The sequence below is a fragment of the Lepus europaeus genome, chromosome 12, assembly GCF_033115175.1.
Source record: "Lepus europaeus isolate LE1 chromosome 12, mLepTim1.pri, whole genome shotgun sequence".
NCBI lineage: Eukaryota > Metazoa > Chordata > Mammalia > Lagomorpha > Leporidae > Lepus > Lepus europaeus.
Window position 1 is genome coordinate 19,806,484 of NC_084838.1, and position 22,011 is coordinate 19,828,494.

The 22,011-nt window shown below is 47.3% G+C and overlaps 1 protein-coding gene across 1 annotated transcript; it reads right to left on the bottom strand.

Moving 5' to 3' along the window:
- Positions 1 to 6,162: 6,162 nt before the first annotated feature.
- Positions 6,163 to 14,251, bottom strand: ATP6V1G1 (ATPase H+ transporting V1 subunit G1). Its single transcript, XM_062207700.1, has 3 exons — positions 14,089 to 14,251; positions 10,761 to 10,861; positions 6,163 to 6,929 (listed from the first exon to the last, which is right to left on the bottom strand). The coding sequence occupies exons 1-3, from the start codon at positions 14,168 to 14,170 to the stop codon at positions 6,756 to 6,758; spliced, it is 357 nt and encodes a 118-aa protein (XP_062063684.1). The 5' UTR covers positions 14,171 to 14,251; the 3' UTR covers positions 6,163 to 6,755.
- Positions 14,252 to 22,011: the final 7,760 nt, after the last annotated feature.

Here is a 22,011-nt window from a genome sequence, read left to right on the forward strand (position 1 = left end):
GGGCGGCCTGGTCCCCAGCAGGGCCCCTCTGCCCGGTGAAGCGGGGTGGATGGACTCGTGCCCTTTCTGCTAGGCTGCCTTCACTCCTCCTCCTCGCTGTGGTCACCCTAGCATGCACTTACATGACACATCTGTGTCCCGTATTAAGACACAGAAGATAGAGGACTTGGGGGCTGGCCGACCAGGCTTGGGGGCATGTGACCTCGGACGGCTTAGTTCACTTTATTAAAAAAAAAAATGGAAAAAAAAATTTGTTTGAAAGGCAGAGTGACAAAGAGGGAGAAAGACTTTCCATCTGCCATCACTCCTCAAACGGCTGCAACGGCTAGGGGTGGGCCAGACTGAAGCCAGAAGCCCAGAACTCCATCAGGGTCTCCAACATGGATGGCAGGGGCCCGAGCACTCGGCGCCATCCTCTGCTGCTTCCCCAGGTGCATCAGCAGGGAGCTGGATCTGAAGCAGAGCGGCTGGGACTCAAACCGGTGCTCTGATGTGGGATGCTGATGCTGCGGGGGCAGCTTACCCCACTGCACCACACCGCAGCCCCGCATTCGCCTCCAGACCTTCAGTGTTTTTGCAGAGGGTGGACAATGCCTGCTGAAGGGGGTGACTGCACTAATGAAATGAAATAGGTTGCTCTTGGGCCGGCGCCGCGGCTCACTAGGCTAATCCTCCGCCTTGCGGCGCCGGCACACAGGGTTCTAGTCCCGGTCGGGGCACCGATCCTGTCCCGGTTGCCCCTCTTCCAGGCCAGCTCTCTGCTGTGGCCCGGGAGTGCAGTGGAGGATGGCCCAAGTGCTTGGGCCCTGCACCCCATGGGAGACCAGGAGAAGCACCTGGCTCCTGCCATCGGATCAGCGCGGTGCGCCGGCCGCAGTGCACTAGCCGCAGCGGCCATTGAGGGGTGAACCAACGGCAAAAGGAAGACCTTTCTCTCTGTCTCTCTCTGTCCACTCTGCCTGTCAAAAATAAAAAAAAAAAAAAATAGGTTGCTCCACAGAGTGAAATGCAGACTTGAACAGCAAGGCTTCTTGCGTTTGCATCTCGAAACTCCTGCATGTGGCCAGTCCTGTTACTGTGCCACAGCGCAGTGGTGGCTCCATGTACAATGGAGAAAGGACAATAAAATTCAGCCACGTGTGCTAGAGAGCAGATTTCAGTACTGTTATTCTGATGAATTCACAAAGCCTTTGGCAGTGGGCCCAAGCCCTTCCCTGCCTTCAGCCTAGCCTGGGCTAATGTTTATCCACTCTCCCAACCCCTAAAATACCCTAAGCTCCAAGAATACACAGCATCTTTCAGTTCCTCCTACACCCCATGTTCTCACTTCCAGTTCTCCGGGGTTACCATTCCCTCTCCATTGGGAAGGCCGGCCCCAAGCCCCACGGACAGCTGTCTCAGGTCTTGACCGACAGTCTCTGGGAGCCCTTTCCTGTCCTGGGCCTCGCTGCACCCTCCCCGTTCAGTTACCTTGCTGGACCTGCACCCCAACCTGTCGCCTGGTATGCTCGTCATTGAGTTCTTCCCCAGAAAGACAGTATACCTCTGGGGCACGAGGTATTTGTGCCTGTGCTCGGAGCTGTCCTCCCAGCACCCTACCCTCAGAATGTGTTAAATCCATCTGAAGTGCATGGATAGATATGAATGACATCATCAGGGTCTCACCTACAAATAAACCCAAGCCGTCACAAACCCCAGGCAAAGCCACCCTTACGCAGCAGTGGCTCCACCTGTCCTGCCATGACCCTTGGCAGAGGGCCAGCTGCCAACACGATTTGGCAACCTGGATGAAAATGATAAACTTCCCAGCTGGTGTGGCTGCAGATGGCACAGGGGACAGCCTCAGCCCCTCGGGGTAAGTGAAAAGGCAAAGATCAAAAATGAGGTCTAGTTTTTTGGAGCTGCCACTTAAGATTCACTGTCTTCCTAAACTTTAGAAATGCACTGTTGAAACATGACCAGAGCCTGAACAACTTGCACTAAAGTTGCTGGTGCCATAGTGGTGGCGTTACTCCCTAGACCCACGCCAGCCCCCTGGTAAGCTATTTTTTAAAGTATTTGCAAAAATGTACCTGACAGAATGTTTATTGCTGGTAGCTCCATGACACTAGTTTCAACTGCTGAAGTCCCCGGGCCAAGTGACAAGCTCCACTGTGTGATACAAGACATGGGCTGACAGCGCGTGGGAGCTTGGGGCTGAACACGCAGCTGTCCTTGTCAGAAGGTGCGCTGGGAGTAAGACAGATCGTGTGCTGTTTGTCAGGAAACTGGGGCACATCAGACGAAAACAAACCCTCTGAATTCCTGACAGGAAGGCCAGCAGCCCTCCTAGGCCATCAAGGATCCCTTTCTACACTGAAGACGGCACAAGTGCTGCCAGGATAGAAAACGGGCAGGGTTGGGGGGGAGCTCACCTCCAGCTGGGGCGAGGAACGAAGGGCGATTGAAGGTAACCAGGCTTTAATTAGAGCTCTGAGGTCTTTCCCGCTTTAAAAACACGGGAGGCAGTAGCAGACAGCCCAGTCCTGTCTGAACCACTAGCCTAGCAGCCTCCCCTGAGCTCACCTCCAGCAGCTACCAACGGTTCTAGGATGCTGCCACTCTACCTTCTGTTATTTTCAAGTAGAAAGGGGCTGGGGCGATCTGCTCCCTGACTCTCTAAGCCTCCCCACCTCACTCCACCCGTCATCCCCCACAGGGAGCTATGGCCTTAAATTCACACTTGACCCAGGAGCCAGTCGTTGTCATCTGAAGTCTTTTAAAAGCCGGAGGAAGCAGATGTTGACACGATCTGGCAGCTTCCTCTCCTCGAACCACTGGCCAAGCTTCCCATAAAGCACGTGCCTAGCATGCTGCTTAAAATTTACCTATTTGCAAGGGAAGTGGGGGCTGGGGCCACAGCTGCTTGCTGTGTGTGGAAGCTGCTGCAGTCATGTCACAGCCACCAGTCATATGACATCAGCTGACCGGAGAAAACACTCCTATCTGCCAGTCTGTCCCTGAACAGGTAGAGGTAGAAATGAGGGGCCCGGGATACGCACCACAGCACTGACGGGCTTTCCCTGACCCCTGGTGCCATCAGTCTTCCTGGGTGGAATGGTGGGGCCAGAGCTTTACTGGGTTGAAGGAGGTGAGTACCCTGCTCCCCAAAGCATTCTGAAAACACCTGAGAGCACAGCCAGGTTTTTGCTTTGCGGCCTCTGAGCTGAGCAGACTTCATGTCCATCACTTCCTTCTTCCACAACCTCGAACATTCTCTAAGCCTCTGGGTCTTCTCTTCTCCTCCATGGAAATGGAATGCCAATGCCTAACCTGCAGGGTTGTTACCTGAAGTGCTCTGGTTCCCTAACCTCTCTGCCTAGTAGCTCATAGTTGCCTAATTGCTACGAGGACTAGTTATGATAAATGCAGCTCTTAGACCAATAGCCGGCCCGAAGACACCTACACTTGACAACTACAGCAAACATTTTTTGCTCATGGAACATCCACGGGCTTCCTCTTTATTTCTCAGCTCCCTCCTGGTTAGATTGGGTCACGTGACCTCCGCCGATTAAGCAGCTGAGAGCAAGTGTCATGTGTCTTTCAGCACTGAACCATGTTTGCCAACTTTGCCTTCCCATCCCTGCAACTGAGGAAACCAGCAGCAGAGATGGTGGGACGGGAGTGGAAGTAAACTGAATCACTGTGAATGGCTGTCCTGAAGTCACCCAAACTGCAGCAGGCACTAGAAATAAAATCTTGTTCTATTAAGCCACTGGGATCGCAGAGCCTGGCCTAGCCTCACCACTATTGCTATTATTAAACTTTTAATAATGAGTAGAGTGAGAAAATTATGGCTGATTTCAAAAAATTAAGAAACCCTTGCTGAGCACCTAGATTGTTCCAGTACCACATGCAGTGCTTCCCTTTAAGAAACAGATGTATGAATTTGAAAGGTAGAGTGACAGGAATCTTCCATCCACTGGTTCACTCCCCAAATGGCCTCAACAGCCAGGGCTGGGCCAGGCTGAAGCCAGGAACCCGCAACTCCATCTGGGTCTCCCACATGGGGGCAGAGGTCCACCCACTCGGGCCATCCTCTGCTGCTTCCCCACGAGAGCAGCCAGGACTCTAACCGGCACTCCTATGTGGGATGCGTTTCAGCAGGTGCTGAACCCTCCATGCCACACCAGAAGCCCCTGTACTTTATTTTTAATCCTTTTGTTATTGCTGTGCAAACAGTTCCCATCTGGGGATGGTTTGGGGACCCAAAAATACGTATCACTTCCCTCAAGCCAACTCCCCCACCAGCCACTACTGCATCCCTCCCTCAAACCAACTCTCTACACACTTTATACTAGGTTCCTCTCCCAGGTCACCAAGCCCTTTACTTTTCAGATGCCTTGTTCTGTTGACTGACCACTGGTCACAGCCCTTTTCTAAATACTCCCCTCGGCTTCTGTGACTAGCAACACAGGGCTGCTTGGTTCAACCGGCCATAAAATAAGCAAAGCCTTACCAATCCAGGATGAAAATATCGGTGGCAACCAGGTTAAAAATCATGGGTCAGTGAGTCTAAGTGTTGCCTCCTGTCTCTCCGGTTTGGGAAACCTGTATTGGCAGGGGCAGCAGGTAAGGAGTTGCTACAGTTAGCAGTCACACCAAGAGTTAAGTCATAATAAGCACAGGATGTTAAGGTGGAGGTATTTACTAAACATTCATGTCAAAACATCAAATAAGCAATTTGACAGGAGTTTGAGATACAAGTATCTTCAATACAGACCACGATGCCAGGAAATGAAAGTGGTTTCATCAGGAAATATGTACAGAAGGCCAAGAACAAAACCTTGGGAAAACATGAGAAGGCACTGGGAAGAGCCTGAGAAGCAAGGTAGCTCACCACTGTATAACAGAAGGAAACTAAGAGTGTTTCAGGGCCAGCGCTGTGGCACAGCAAGTAAAGCCACTGCCTGTGGCACCAGCATCCCATATGGGTGCCACTTCAAGTTCCAGCAGCTCCACTTCCAATCCAGCTCCCCGCTAATGCACCTGGGAAAGGGCAGAAAGTAGCCCAACTGCTTGGGCCCCTACACCCACGTGGGAGACCCAGATGAAGCTCCTGGCTCCTGGCCCCGGCCTAGCCCAGTCCCAGGCCTTTGCAGCCATTTGAGGAGTAAGCCAGTGGATGGAAGATCACTCTGTCTCTCCCTCTCTTTGCCTTTCGAACAAATCAATCTTTCAAAAAAAAATAATAAAATGTTTCAGGGGAAGAAGAGTGGCCAAGCCCATGAAATAATCCTAAACGTCAAGTGGTAGAAGGCTGGGTTTCTCAGTGTGGACCCCACCACTGACCCTGACGAGCAGTTTCAGGGGAAGTCAGGCCTGAGTGTTTTAACGTGAAGTCAAACAGCTTGCATAAGAAAACTTTCTGAGGTCTTCTACTACAAAACAGACACGGGGGGCAGCGCTGTGGTATAGTGGATGAAGCTGCTGCCTACAACACCAACAACCCATCTAGGTAACCATTTGTGTCCCTGCTGCTCCACTTCTGATCCAGAAACTACTGGTGGCCTGGGAAAAGCAGCAGAAGATGGCCCAGGTGTTTGGGCTCCTGCCACACTCGTGGGAGACCTGCCTGGCCCTGCCCTGGTCGTGTGGCTATCTGGGGAGTAAACCAGTGGATGGAAGATCTTGCTCTCTCTTTCAAATATATTTTTAAAAGTCTATCTTTCAAATATATTTTTAAAGTCTTTCTAGCTGTATTGGTAAGGAAATCCCATGCTCTTTCAACCATTTCTACCAGAAATTAGTTTGAAACCAACAAAAGACTTGCAGCTAACAGAGGCTGTAAGACATTTAACTCTTAGGTGGTAGTGTGAAGTCATTAAGAGCTTTAGTCACGTCCTTTAGCCCACCAGGAGGACACAGGCTGATAAACCGCCAGGGCAGCCCCGGTATCAGGAAGCAGCGAGCTGACACTACTTCTTGTTTTGTAAACCAATTTTTAGGTAAAATTACAAGCATTTTGCTTCTTGTAAAATCTGTACATCTTGAACAATTTCTAACCATGAATGCAAATGTGATATGTGAGCTAATTTCCTAAGTGGAATTCTGCAGAACATTCTGAAGAATTCTGTAGGCCAAAGTGCATTTTGCATTATCACATAGGATGAACCAGAGAAGTGCGAGAGAGAGAACACATGACAAAGTCTTTACTTTTAAATTAACAGTACACCAAGTAATAACATGTAATAAGTTCTTAAATTCTATCATCTAGGAATTTTGATTAAGAAGCTAAAAGCAGCCTAAACAATTACACGAGTAATTCATTGCTTTTGCCTTTAGAATAGACATTAAGGCTGGCTGCTGCTTCACACAAGTTACAGGAAACTATTTACTACTTTTTCATAGATAAAGCCCCTGACCTTCAAGAAAGCATAGGGGAAACAAATTGTTTAGTCCCTTTCTTTCTTCAAAGAATTTTTTTTTATACTAGATCTAAGAGAAAAGTCAACACTGACATATATGTTGCTTGAACTAAAAGGCACAGGAAAACACACAACATATACTTATTAAATGTCTCTAAGAAATACGAAGTAAAAAGATGAACTCTTTGGATAAGTCTGGATAAAGAAGCTAACGAGTAAAGGTCCTCCTATGAAACACACAGAAATAATTTAATGCCTCGTCATGAGGGCAGAGCGTGAGCATTGCTGAGCTCCAGGCTCCGTGAGAGCATCTGGAACGCCCAGCCGTGGAACAAGGGCAGCTTTCTTCTATCCATTTATGCGGTAGTTCTCGTGGATTTCTGGCCGGATGTCACAGACAAAGGCCAAGAGGTTATCCAAGACCTCATCCCTGTTCTGCTGGAAGTAGGTCTGCAGGATGGTCATCTTCTCCTGGGTCTCCTTCTCTACTTCGCTGCTGCAGCTGCCGTGGGATCCCAGTGCCTGCAGTGGGAGGAGGACACACAGGGAACGTCAGGAGGGGCCAGGAACATCCGGAAAGCTGCTTGCTGACTTGGGGAAACCTGGGCTCCTCAATGAAGGTAAGCGACCAGCAGCAGACAATGTAGCCTCATGACTGCACAGCACGTGGGGAAGCAGACACTGCCAGGGTTAATGGGAGTCACATTCAGCCAAAGGTCAGCTGCACGGCCTTCCCACTGCTAGAACCCTACTCCAGAGATGATACACACATCTCTCCAGGGTCTAAGTGTAGCCTTAACCAGACTAGAATCGATTTCATACTCAAAAACTGAGGACTGGTTAATAAATTAAGGTGCTTCCATGGATGAGTTCTTAAAGTACACAAATTAGGGAGGAAAAAAGCAAGATACAGAGCACTAGTCAGGAGATACACACACACACATATGTATAGACATAGATATTTGTGTGCAGTCAGGAGATATATACACACACACACACACACACATATGTATAGATATAGATATTTGTGTGTGTGGTTTTAAAAGAGGACATACATGGTATCTTAAACACTCTTTAAAAATGGCCTGGGAAAAGCAGCAAAAGATGGCCCAAGTGTTTGGGCTCCTGCACCCACAGGGAAGACCCAGATGAAGCTCCCGGCTTCAGTCTGGCCCATCCCTGTCCGTTGTAGCCATCTGGGTAGTGAACCAGCACATGGAAGATCTCTGTCTCTCCCTCTCTTTAACTCTATGACCCAGTAATCCCACTCCTGGGAATTTAGCCAAATAAAATAAAATCAGTATATCAAAGAGTTATCTGTACCCCCATGTTTATCGCTAACACACAATAACTAAGATGTGGAATGAACCCAGATGTCCATCAACTGATGACTGGAAAAGGAAATTATGGTGTATAAACACACACAACAGAATACTACTCAGCCATAAAAAATAAAATCTTGTCTTTTGCAACAAAATGGATGCAACTAGAAACCATTATATTTAGTGAAATAAGCCAATTCCCCAAAAGACAGATATGTTCTCCCTGACTGTGGTAACAGAGTACCAAAAATGCAATGTATAGGAGTGAATTTGACATTTTAAGCTTCAATGATTGTTTAGAGCCCTGAACAGTGGTTTCTATTTTTCTTATTATTAGTATTTGTTTAACTCTTAGTGTATGGTTAATCTTATAAGTAAACCATTGCTTACATCTTATAAGTATAAAGTAAATTCATTGTAAAAATTAAGAAAGGGATTAGGAGAGGAAAAAAGAGGAAGGGTGGGAGCATGGGTGGGAGGGAGGGTAGGGTGGAAAATATCACTATGTTTCTAAATCTGTATACATGAAGTTTGTATACCTTAAATAAAATTTTTAAAAAAACTATTTAGAAACAAACACAATGAAAACACAGTTTAGGACAAGTATATAAGTTTCACCATTACTGGTTAATGTTTAAGCTCCTAAGTTCAGCAGTAGATTCACCAATATTATAAATACGTGACATCTGTTCTTTCAAATACAGATATTCTAGAACTCACAAAACACTGCTACCAATGTCGAGCTCTGAGGACTTCCAGGCTGGGAGAGAAGCAAACTGATTTCTCACTGCCGCCTTTTCTACTCAATATTTTTATCTTATTACACTTTACTCTTCAGTTTGTATTCATAATTTGAGACACACTGGTTGATGAATGTTCTTTTACCTTCTATGGTCTTCACAGTCAGGTAGGCTCTTTGTTAACTACGATACTTTATTTGAACTTGACCTATCAGGTTCTCCAAGACATAATTTCATGTCTGAATCTTCTCATCAGCTAGTGTGCTGTTTTCTCGTATAGATTTATACATTAGTTTACAAAGCATTCTCTCATATTGCCTGTTCCTCACAACAACCAAGCAGGAGGCTATCACCCCTTCTTAGATTAGGAAAATAAGGCTCAAAGAGGGAAAAGTAAACACGCAGACTCAAACCCAAGTCTTCTGAGTGCAAACTTAACAGCTGTTCATACTACACTGTAACTGCTTGCATTACAGGAACACCCTGGAGCAGTTCGTAAGAGATCAGTCACTAATTCATATTTTTAAGTCCATAACCTCTCCTCGGGATAAAAACTCATTTCTGTTACCAATATAAACCATTGCCAAGTTCCCTAAGTTACCTCAAGATGGAAACAATTATAGATGAAAATCACTAGAAAACTCAGCTTTTGCTTTAACAGTACAACACTGATAACATCTCTGTAATTGCACAGTAGAGGGTAAAAATATGGAGATAAGATGGCCGCTGGACACAAGTATTTCTCCATTGTTTTGTTAGTAGTCTGACGACTTACAGCAACAATCAGCCTAACTTCAAGCATCAGGAAACAGTTTAAGATTTTTTTTAGATAACATAATTCAGTTTTATTTTCATTTACTTGAAAGGCAGAAAGAGAATCTCCCATCTGCTGGTTCACTCCCCATATGTCCACACGAGACAGGGATGGGTCAGGTCAAAGCCAGGAGTCTGGAACTCAGTCTGGGTTTCCCACGTGAGCAGCAGGACTGAAATGCCTGAGCCCCCATCTGCTGCCTCCCAGGGTGCACATTAGCAGGGCAGCGGGAATCGGGAATCAGAACCAGAGCCAGGATACGAACTCAAGCAGTGAGAGGGGACATGGGCATCCCAAGAGGCGTCTTAGCCACTGTGCCCAAAACTCACCCTGCATTTTACATTTTAATTAAAAAAAAAATCACCCTGTGCAGAGATGGTGGAAACTTTTGTTACTTAAGGCCAAGAAGGACGCACGTGCCTTTTAATACCAGACACAAGCCACTACAATGTAGAACTCGAGAACAAAGCACGCAAAGTCAAAAGCAGAGCTCAGAGAGCAAGAGTCCTGAGCATATTTTTTAAGTTCAGGATCAAAATAAAGTTGGCCTTTCACCTAGGTTTTTAGTTATACTGACCAAGAAATCCCACTGTGCACCAGTATGAACTGCGTTTTCCAAGAGTGCTGACGGTTTTCCTCCTCCACTCTTTCCCTTTACAGACTGATGATCCCTGCTTCCTCTGTATTTTCTGTGATCTGTTTTTGTACTATGATCCAATGCATACACTGACTAGTGGTAAATGCCTCTCACTATACTACACTAAAGCAGGGCTCTGTTTATGCTACTTTACAGCTAAAGGTTTGCAAGACTGTAAGCTAAGCTCTGTGAAGGCAGGGGTCAGATCTCTTTTCTGTTCACAGCTGATTCCCTATCATCTGTCTCAGTACTCGGCACTATTTGATAGATTATTTGTTAAATGACTGAATAAGTGAAGACTAGGATTCAATGTTAATAAACAAGACTATCCTAAAAGATGCAGCCTGAGCATACAATAAAATGCGTGATACCCAAATTTTCAGAACTCTATAAGAGCCAGAACCTCTGAGCTATGCGAGATATTTTTAAGAGCCTGGGGGAAAGAGGAAAGGAAAGTGATGAAAATAAATGGGGGTGGGAGGTGTGGTGCTGTGGTATAGTGGGTAAAGCTGCTGCCTGCTGTGCTGGCATCCCATATGGACACCGGTTTGAGTCCTGGCTGCTCCACTTCCGGTCCAGCTCTCTGCTATGGCCTGGGAAAGCAGCAGAAGATGGCCCAAATGCTTGGGCCCTTGCATACACATGGGAGACCCAGAAGGAGCTCCTGGCTTCGGATTGGCTCAGCTCCAGTTCTTGCAGCCATCTGGGGAGTGAACCAGCACATGGAAGACCTCTCTCTCTCTCTCTCTTTCTCTCTCTCTTTCTCTCTTTCTCTCTCTGGCTCTGCCTTTCAAATAAATTAATAAATCTTTAAAAAAAGAAAAAGAAAAGGGGGCCCACCGCAGCTTCCTTGGCCTTGAACTCCTTCTCCCTCTGCAGGCGGTACTGTTCAATTTCCGCCTGTGCTTCTTCTTTGGCCTGCTTCAGCCTCCGGTTCTTTCCTGTTTTCAAAACAGAGAACTAATCAGGAAGTGGTTAAAAGACAAGTAGAAAAGCAGACACCAAAATAGTTAAGTTTTAACAGTAAACAAGGGGAAAAAGTTAAGACACAATCCCAAGAGACAGAGACATGCATGGGAATAAGAGAATTCAAAGCTAACAGGTTCCTGGCACCTATAGGCTGTATCTAAGAAATGACTACATTAAAAAAGATGCCTTCATAACTACAGGCCATGAAAATGATGGAAAAAGTTGTGCAACATGTCAGAATATTCTCTGCTAGGAACCAACAGGGAACTCCTCTTCCCAGGAAGTATACACTCTAGTATGGGGCTGGCGACAACTGGAGCTCTGATTAGAAGCCTAGCAAGGAGCTAATAGGTTCACCAGGGACATCAACCTAAAATGTACTAATGAAAGATGATGTAATGCTGGAAACTACCATGCCTGTCACAAGGCAGCAATGAAAGCAGTGTCTGGGAGGGCAGGCTGAAGGGGGAACACTGGATGGGAAGCTGCACACTGGCTGAGAGGGGAGGGGACACAGGTGCCCTGGATTCTAGAAGAGGGTAGTTTTTAACACACAGCTGGGAAAAAAGCCTGGTCCTGTCAAAGCCCATATGAAAACGGAGCACAAGACCAGCCACACATGCTCTCTGCTTTCAATCTCTGTTCACCAGTTAAACTTCCTGATACTCAGATGGAATAAAAAGGGTCTCAGATGATCAATCTGGGTATTTAATTCAGAACAAAAGACACTGTGCACCTACCAGAACCATACGGATGAAGGAAACTCAGCCTTCCACTTCCTGAGGAGGAACAGAATTTTGGACCTATAACTACACTGACAACATCAACACTGCATGAGCTAGTCTAAAATAGGCTTCTCTCTAAGCACTTCTCTCTAAGCACCCCAAGAACTATTTCTACCAGTCTGTATTACTCCAGTACTACTTCAGGCCTGCTATCCCCTCTGTACCCCAACTTTTACATGCTATCTTCTGCACCAGTTATACTGGGCCATATTTCAAAGACAAAGATCTTTTTCAAATCAACAATCTACAAATAACATTCAGGGCCCAAACATTATGCAGTAGCTAAACCTGATTTTATAATATGTTACTCCCAACTCCCACTGCTAACTGAATTCATCACTTAAGATAATATCACCTCTGCCTCTCAGTAAACATCACAAAGTTCAATTTGATAGGCTTCTCTGGAAATCAAAATATTTGCACAGGAAATCGTATTTCCTTCAAATCTCATCTTCCTCAGGCCTCACACTGGGAGCTGGTGGTTTGTTTTTTCTCTTCAATGAAATAAACAACAGTTTTGGTTTTGTTTTTTTTTTTTTTCTTAATAGTAAGGTCCAAAGCACTGATTTCATTAAAACTTGGGTTGGATCATTTTACCACACCAGGCACAGCCTCTTCCCCACTCCTAACTGGGCATGTCAACCATAATTACAGATCAAGACAGGTGATCACTTTTTCAGCCGTAGCTCTGAGATGGACACTAGCCATAAACCAACTCTTGTGAGATAAGTTCACCCAGTAACTATTTAAGAGCTACCTGGGCTATGCAGCTTTACAGGTTAACAGTGCCTCCAAGGCACTCACCTGTTCTTACCCTATCACCCTACATGCTTGTTCCTGCGCTTCCCCCAGCCAGTTCACATCCTTCCCACTGACACAACTTATTCCCTGATGAGACACCACTGGACAAACTCTGAGAAGTCATTCTGGAAACGCTGTGTCAAGGGCATGATTGGAAAAAGTCTACAAGGAACACAAACGTTCCAGTCCCAGGCCAAGAAAATGATTGTTCCCATTCCCCTCAAAGAAAGCTCTTCCTATGGAATGCAGAGTATCACGCAATTCCTAACTGAGAATGGGCAGGAGCCACGCGTGAAATCTACTTGGATGTGGGACAGATTGTAAGTCTTATACTAGGAAACACACCAAGGAGTTACTAAGACCCACAATGCTTGGTAATTTATCCTTGCATGGTGAATTTATCCATGCCTCTAAGCCCCAACTAAGCTAATTCCCAAGGTATGGTCAAATCATTTCCCTCTGTGCCTTATTATCCCATCTGTAAAGTGGGGGTACAAATACCTTTCTCACCAGATGGAAAACTGGATACATAAAACTAAGTCAGACAGTGTCTACTCCCCAGGAACTTGGTCTGGGGACGCAGCCATGTAAGCAAGCACTGAAGGGGGACCCTTGACCCAGGCTGAGGGGAGGAGCATCAATCAGGGCAGACTTCCTGGGAGAAGCGCTGCCTAAATTCTGAGGTCCAAAGACTAAGGATTAGAGAACTCGGGGCAGGGAGGAGAAAGCAAAGGCTTGCAGAGGGAATGGACCAAGGTGCCTCGGCGGAGTCACAACTATTCCGCGTGCTGGGAGACTCGGCGCCTTGAAGAGGCTGTGCTCGATTCTACAGGCATAAAAGTCTGCTGACCCAAAGGCGGGCTGGCTGACCGCGGAAGGGTGCACCGGAAGAGAACGGCTTCTCCTCCCTGGAAGATGAGACTAGGCCCCACCTATTAAGTTCTTTGGCAACCCTGCATTTCCCAACTGGAGCCTTCAGCTCACCTGCAATCACCCTACCCAGGATTTGCTTCCTGGTTTCCTGGGACGTGGAAAACCAGGATGGGGGAGACCACAGGAGCAGTGGGCACTGGCGCTGGCAGTTATTAGCCGCGTAAAAAATAAAATAAAATAAGGAAGCAACTTTAGTTTTCGGCTGTTCACGGGAGCCCCCGAGAAGTTGGTGTCCTGAGCTTAGATGACGGCGATGGCGATGGGGGGAGGGGGGAGCGGTCAGACACACAAAGCCTGGGCGACCCAGCGTGGCGATCGGGCGAAGGGGAAGAGCAAGGAGGGCCCCGGGTGCCTAGCGCGAGCAGTGGTGCGGGTGGTGGCTTGCTTCCCGAAGCCGCAGGTGCGAGGGCAGACAGACCGAAGCTCCGTTTGGACAGCCTTACTGTAGGCGCCAGCCAGACCCCGAAGAGCGCGCTAACCCACCGTTGTCTCTACACTCAGAATTGTTCTCGCGTAGGGCAGCCTCCGGGCGGCCCACCAGCCCTTCCAGAGCTTCCCAACACACAGGCCTCCGGGACTACCGCCACCCTCGCCCCGCGCTGAATTCCAGGCCTCTTCCCGAGGCCTAGCCGCCTTCCTCAGCCTCGGCGCCCCGCGGGCCGCCCCACCCCGAAACTCACGCTTGCGGGCCTCCGACACCTTCTCCGCCGCCCGCTTCTCGGCCTGCAGCAGCTGCTGGATCCCCTGCGACTGGCTGGCCATGGCGACCGGCACTCTGGAAGCCCAGAGCAGCGGCCTAAACCGACTCGACGGCTCCTCTGGTCACCTGACCCACCCACCCGGCAAACTGCGCCTGCGCCTCCGGCCGGCGCCCCGCCCCCTACGTCACGTGACCCGCGCAGCGTCGCCTCGGCTGAAGGCCCTTGGGGCCCGAGACTACGGCGGGATGGGCGGGGCGGGGGAGGGACGAGGGAGAGTGATCGAGTGCGCCTGCGCGGGGGCTGTGGCCGGCCTCTTTGCTTGTCCGGTTGTGGTAGCCACGGTGCCACGTCGTAGTTGCCATAGGAACCCTTACTTTACATCCGGTGTACGTTAAGGTGCCGCGAGAAGAGGCGAACCTAAATCCCGTTCTCCTATCCCGCGCACGACTTTTGCTCTCTCCTGTTCGGGCACTCATATTAGGGAACGGTTTAGAAAAATTATTATTTTAAGTTTTCATTTCTTTGAAAGTCACAGAGTTAGAGAGGACTCCCAGCCGCTGGGTCACTCCCCTAATGCCCGCCACAACCGGAACTGTGGCTAGGGCTGGGCCCCAGCCGAAGCCCAGAGCCTGGATTCTCAGTCCGAGTCTGACACACGCATGGCAGGGACTCAAATACCTGAACCATCGCCTGCTGCCGCCCAAGGTGTGCATTAACAGGAGGCGGGAGTCGGAGCTGGGACTGGAATCCAGCCATGCTCATGTGAGATGCTGGAGTCCCATGGGTATCTTAACTTCTGTGCCAGATGCCAGTCCATTTTCAGCAGGTTCTTTGTTTTTAGGTTTAGAAAAATTCTTGCCAGTCTAGGGGTGGAGACCTGGGTTGCCAGCAGGGAGAATTTGGATCAACTTTGTTAAAAAAAATCTGAGTGATTTTGAACAGGTCCATGTCCATTTCTGAATGTGGGTTCAGGAAAGGCTTGTACTGTTTTCCATACACATCTGTTGAACACCTGCTCTGACCCCGGACATCCTTTGATACTTGACACAGCAGAGAGCAAGATAAACAAGGTCTCTGGTGAGGTTCACAGTTTATGGATCAAAAAGAGGTGAACTAAAATAGATAATCACAAACCATGGTCACCACAGCCAAGGAGAAGGTTTTTAGAAGGATCCAGGGACCAGCTTCAGTTGCAGCTTCCTGCTGATGTACCTGGGAAGGCAACAGAAGATGAGCCTAGTACTCGGGTCCCTGCATCCAGATGGAGCTCTTGGTTCCTGCTTTTGGCCTGGCATAGGCTTGGATGTTGCCACCATGTGGGAGTAAACCAGTGGAGGAAAGATCTCTCTCTTTTTCTCTGGTGTGTGTGTATGTGTGTGTGTGTGTGCGCCTGTATATCTGTTGTTTAAATAAATCTTAAAAGAAAAATAAGAAGGACTCACTTAATAGCAGGAGGCAAATATGGAGGCGTCTGGGAAGGTTTGGGGTTTTTTTTGTTTGTTTTTGTTTTGGCAGGCAGAGTTAGACAGTGAGAGAGAGAGACAGAGAGAAAGGTCTTCCTTTACTGTTGGTTCACCCTCCAATGGCTGCTACTGATCCGAAGCCAGGAGCCAGGTGCTTCCTCCTGGTCTCCCATGAGGGTGCAGGGCCCAAGCACTTGGGCCATCCTCCACTGCCTTCCCGGGCCACAGCAGAGAGGTGGACTGGAAGAGGAGCAACCAGTACAGAATCTGGTGCCCCAACCGGAACTAGAACCCGGGGTGCTGGCGCCGCAGGCAGAGGATTAGCTTAGTGAGCCGCAGCACAGGCCAAGGTGTCTGGGAGGGTTTTTTGTGAGACATGGCATTTCAAATGACCTCTGAAGAGTGAGAGAGTACCCAGAAAATGAGAGTGGAGGGTGGCAGGGTGAGAGATGGTTTGGGGAGAAGGAACATTGTGTGTGGAGGTGGGGACAACAGTTGCCACAGACACACTGATAGTAGGGACTCCATTATGGAGCACCCAAGACTCTATCTTGAGAAAGCACCCCTCCTGTGAGACTATGGTCTGAAAGTAAGACAACGTCAGTACACTGCATCCCACTTCACTAAGCATAGAAATCCCCTAGAATGATTGTTCAAGCTTAAAACAGGTAGGCTGCACCTGGATTGATGTTAAGATTGTAATTTGTCTATGTCCCACGTATGATTTAGGTCAGTATCTGGACTAGTGTCAAGGCTATAATAGGGAGCCAGTGCTGTGGCGCAATGGGTAAAGCTGCCGCATACAATGCCAGCATCCCAATGGGTGCCGGTTCAAATCCAGTAGCTCCACTTCCAATCAAGCTCTCAGCTGTGGTCTGGGAAGGCAGCATAGGATGGCCCAAGTCCTTGGGCCCCTGCACCTGCATGGGAGACCTGGAGGAAGTACCTGGCTCCTGGCTTTGGATCAGCTCAGCTCCGGCCATTGTGGCCATCCGGGGAGTGAACCAGCAGATGGAAGACCTCTCTCTCTCTCTCTGCCTCCACCTCTCTGTAGCTCTGCCTTTCAAATAAATCTTTAAAAAAAATAAAAGACTATAATTAGTATTGTCAAGATTTTAATTGATATTAGTTTCACATATGCTTTAGGTCAGCTTGACCCTAGCAACCATGTATTCTCCCCTGTGGTTTTTACCTTTTTAAACCCTGTTGCTTTGAGCTTCAGGGTTGAGAGTTCTTTAGGGCATGAGCCTGCTCTCTACCACCGGCAATAAAGTATTCCCAAGTTTATCAGTGTGTGGCACTCCTCTGTCAGCGCTCGCTCAGGCACAGCACCACCAGCACAAACAGGGAGCTGGGAAGGCAGTGGTTGAGTTTGCAAACACTTGACTTACTCCTTAGCAACTTCAGAGTACTGTTATTACTTCAATTGTATAGCAACCAAATGGAAGATCAGCAGGTTCAGTAATTCTCACAGTCACACTTCCGCTGACTGTCACACAGTGTGCTTGGATCCAGCCAGGGCTGCAGGGGGAACCTCCCTCACCGTGCTCTTCTGTGGGATCTCATGGGCTGTGGAAAGGACCAGATGACTTCTTAGAGACCACCAGGCACAGAGGAGGTAAGACGATGCCAGAATTGTTCTTGATAAGATCTCTGTACCCAAGGAGAAGCTGTATTTATGGTCATTTCACTGAGGTTGGGGGTGGGCTTGGAAAGATGACGTAACTGCAGGATGCCTATCGCTTCCCAGCATGAGAACTGGATCTTGATTGCTCTCTGCGAATTTTAAATCCCATTTCAATGATTTCTTGGAAAGATTTATAAATATCTGTGTTCTCAGAAAAAGTGATTCGCAGTCCTCAGAGGACAGACGTGCGTATTTCTGGGGGTGGAGTGAAGACTCAGAGAGTTGATGGTAGCCAACAGTGGAGTGGATACATGAAATGTGGCATATGAATGCAACAGAACTGCAATCAGTCATTAACATAAATAAAGGACTGGTACAAGCTACAGCAGGGACAAGCCTTGGTGCCACTAGACACCAGACACAAAAGGCCACCTGTCATACAGTGCTGTGACCTAAAACACCCAGAATAGGCAAATCTCTAGAGACAGACAGAGGCTGGGGAGAGGAGATGGGGAGTGACTGCCAATTGGCATGGGATTTCTTTTTAGGGTGATGAAAATGATCTGGAATTAGATAGTAGTGATGGTGGCACACCCTTGGGAACATACAAAACACACTTAACGGTACGCTTTAGAAGGGTGAGTAACTGCTCTATGGATTATATCCTCCAATAAAGCTGTTATTTTTTAAAAAGAGGAAGAGAGGATGATATGATGATGATGATGACGGCCACGATGATGATTGAATGTGAGGGTCTCCCACAGTTTCTAGTTCCTAAGATTCTAAGTCCATACAAATCCCAGAATTCTGTTGCCGCTGGAAGCATTTCAAAAGTTTATTGGGTAAAGAGAGAAACACTGGACAATCCTCCTCTGAGACTGTCCAGACTGGTTCAGATTTGCTGATGATCTGAGTGGGTGTTTGTTGTCAGAATGGGGGTACCCCGGGAAGGTGTCTTGCAAGAACTAGGAAATGAGATTGATTGTCCTCTAAAGGAGCGAGAAGTCTTGAGCCAGCAGGCTAGAGTGGATAGTGACAAGGTTATCTGAAGGGCACAGAGGGGGTGTGAGGCCTGGTTCCTCTCACCAAACAATGCAGTAGCAGATCAGAGCAAAGAATGTGGCCACTATTGGGTGTGGTTGTTCAGACACAAAACTGCAAACAAGGAGAAGGCACAGGGCTGCTCTTCATTGGCTCTAGTGCAGCAGTGACTAAGACAGGCGGGGGTCTCTCACTGCTTCAGCTAAGAGAGCACATGGCCTGGGTTCGAATCCTAGCCCCCACATTCAGTTCCTGGGTGACCTTGAGCAAATGACTTAACCTCTCTAAGTTTTAGGCTTTTCACTTGTTAAACATGGCATTAGAGCAGGTGTTTGGCACAGCAATTAAAATGCCACTTGGGGTACTTGCATCTCATGTACAAGTGCCTGGGTTCAAGTATCAGCTCTGCTCCTGATTCCAGCTCCCTGCTAGTGTGCACCCTGGGAGGCAACAGATTTGAACCCTTGTCACCCATGTGGGAGGCCCAGATTGGGCTCCTGGCCCCTGACTACCCTGCAGGCATTTGAGAAAGGAGTGGTTAGAAGTTCTCTGTCTTTCCAGCTTTCAAATAAAATAAAAATAAATAAATAATTTTAAATGGGATTAATATAGTATAATATACTCAGTAGGAATGTTAAATCTGGGACCAGCGCTGTGGCGTAGGGGGTAAAGCTACTGCCTGTAGTGCCGGCATCCCATATGGGCACTGGTTCAAGTCCCAGCTGCTCTTCTTCCAATCCAGCTCTCTGCTATGGCCTGGAAAAACAGTGGAGGATGATCCAAGTTCTTAGGCCCCTGCACCCGTGCGGGAGACCCAGAAGAAGCTCCTGGCTCCTGGCTTAATATCCAGCTGTTGAGGCCATTTGGGAAGTGAACCAGCAGATGAAAGACCTTTTTTTTTTTTTTTTTTTTTTTTTTGACAGGCAGAGTGGAGTGAGAGAGAGAGACAGAGAGAAAGGTTTTTCTTTTGCCGTTGGTTCACCCTCCAGTGGCCGCTGCAGCCGGCACATCGCGATGATCCTAAGGCAGGAGCCAGGTGCTTCTCCTGGTCTCCCATGGGGTGCAGGGCCCAAGCACTTGGGCCATCCTCCACTGCACTCCTGGGCCATAGCAGAGAACTGGCCTGGAAGAGGGGCAACCAGGACAGAATCTGGTGCTGCGACCGGGACTAGAACCCGGTGTGGTGGCGCTGCAAGGCGGAGGATTAGCCTATTGAGCTGCGGCGCTGGCTCATGGAAGACCTTTCTTTCTGTATCTCCCTCTCTGTCTGTAACTCTACCTCTCAAATAAATAAATGAAATCTTAAAAAAGAAAGAAATGGATCAGCAAAGAAACAAAGAACTGCATTTTATTCCTGGAAATTACCTACAAAGAAATCTGAGCAAAGGCCCCAGCAAAAAGGAATTAATAGTATACTTCCGGAAGAAGCTCCTGGCTTAGGCCTGGCCCAGCCCCAGCCATTGTGGCCATTTGGGGACTGAACTAGTAGGTGGAAGATCCCTCTCTCTGTCTTTCCCCCCTCTCTCTCTCTCTGACTTTCAAATAAATACATTTTTTTTAAAAAAGAAATGTTCTGTAAGTAGGAGATACACAATAGATTTCTAAGACTTCATACTCATAAAAGGTGTAAAATATCCCATTAACAAATTTGTTAGTGATGACAGGTAAACATAATATCTTAGATGAGACTATATAAAATGTCTTCTTGTCATTCATCTTACCACTTCATCCTATTAAGATAGCTGCTGTCAGGAACAAAGGAAACAATGAGAGCCCACGAGGATGAGAAATAGGAACACTTGGGCATTGTTAGTGGGAAGGTAAAATGCTACAGTCCCCAGGAAAACAGTGTGGCAGCTTTTCAAGATACTTAATAGAATTCTCTGATGACCTAGTTATTTTGCTTCAGGCTATATGCTCAAACGGATTGAAAGTAGTGTCTCAAATGAATTTGCTCATGTTGTTAGAGGCATGATTCACAAGAGCCAAAGGGTAGAAGCAACTCAGTATCCATCAAAGGAAGGATGGGTAAACATATGTGATATTTATCTATTTGTATGTACATAACAGAAATATTATTTAGTCTTAAAAAGGTATGATATTTTGATCCATGCTATCACACAGGTAACCTTGAGGACATGATGCTAAGTGAAATGAGACAGTCACTGAAAGAGAAATACCATCCATCCATCGATCAATAGATGTCACACTCAGTAGAATGGTGATTACCAGCGGCTGGGAGAAGAAGGGAATGGGAGTTATTAAATGAGTGGAGAGTTCCAGTTTATGTCGATGAACAAGTTATGGAGCTCAATTCCCCAACATTGTGAATATACTTAACATGACTGAACTGTACATTTAAAAATGGTAGAATGGTAGATGTTGTATTATACACATTTTTACCACAAACAAATATAAAAGCAAAAAAAATCAGAAAAAGGTAATTTCACCTTCTCTTCTTTACTTTTTTAGTTATACCAGTAGGAAATTTCAATATTATTCATGGGACTTAAGTTGTATTTCTAAATTGCTCTCTAAAGGAACAGAGTTTTGAGCTCTGAGGGTTTTTAACAAAGGAAGCTGTTTGAGATTGAAGAAGGAGAAGAAGATACCTACCCAAGCTCCGCGTGTCTGTACTGGGCTGAGGTTTGAGGTCAGAGGGCATGAGGAGCTTTAGAGAGAGGGAGAAAGGACAACTTGAGCAAAAGAGAGCATGGAAAGTTCCAGAAAGAGCACTAAGGCTGGCGCACACACAGGGAGGGGTAAGAGGCTCTGAGATGAGGCCAGAGAAGCAGAGGGGGGCCAGCTCGGGGAGGGGGAGCGTGGGGGCCTTGCTCAGGGCTTTGCTCTCCATCTGAAAGGCAATGAGGAATCGGCAGAGGCCAGGGATGCACTCAAAAGACTGTTCTTGCTGCCGTCTGCAAGGGAGGGGGCCTGAGCATGCATGTGCATGCGTGTGTGCATGTGTGTGCATGGCTATGTGTGTGCGTGTATGTGTGTCACTTTCAGGGGGGCTGGTTTGTTTTGTGTTAATAAAATCAAATAAATAAAACCAATTAACTTAATTAAATAAATAACATCCTTGCCTCATGAGTGATTAACTGAGATTAGGATGGTTTGTTCCCCTGAAACTAGCCAGACACCAAGGCAAACATTCTCATTCAGTTCACTGAGACTTCCTCTGATTGCGAAACAATTTCAAGTGTGTGTCTGCTCTGTACAAACGTCCCAGGTAAAGCCATCCTGTTGTGTCACTTTGATCTTCACATCTGGATGGCTCTTCTTAGTGCAATAGCCGAAATCGAATCATCTCCTTAATTGTCCCGTGCCCTTTTGTCTTTGACAAGATCTTTCACATAAACGAGTTCACAAATTGGAATTTCCTGGTTTAGAAAACATGATCTCAGCACGTATGTGCAATGCAGCAAGCAGAGATTCAATCCAGGTGAACACACCACTGGCTTGGCATCTTCTGTGTGCAAAGCTCTGCCGAGCAACAGATTGTGGGGTGAAACAACCTGCCAGGAGTGATTTATCACCTTCCAAGTAAAATGACCATCAAGCCGATTTTCATTGTGTGTTTACAGCAACCTTTACTCTCTGTTATCTAAGCCATAGTTTTCTCATCTGGAAAATGAAAATAAGAGTGCTTATGTTACAGGGGTGTCGGGAGGAGTCAGTGAGATAATGCTAGACATGAGATTCTACTTTCGTTATGGGAACATGTTGGAAAACCACTGTGGGCCCAGGGAAGACTGTACTATGGTCTGA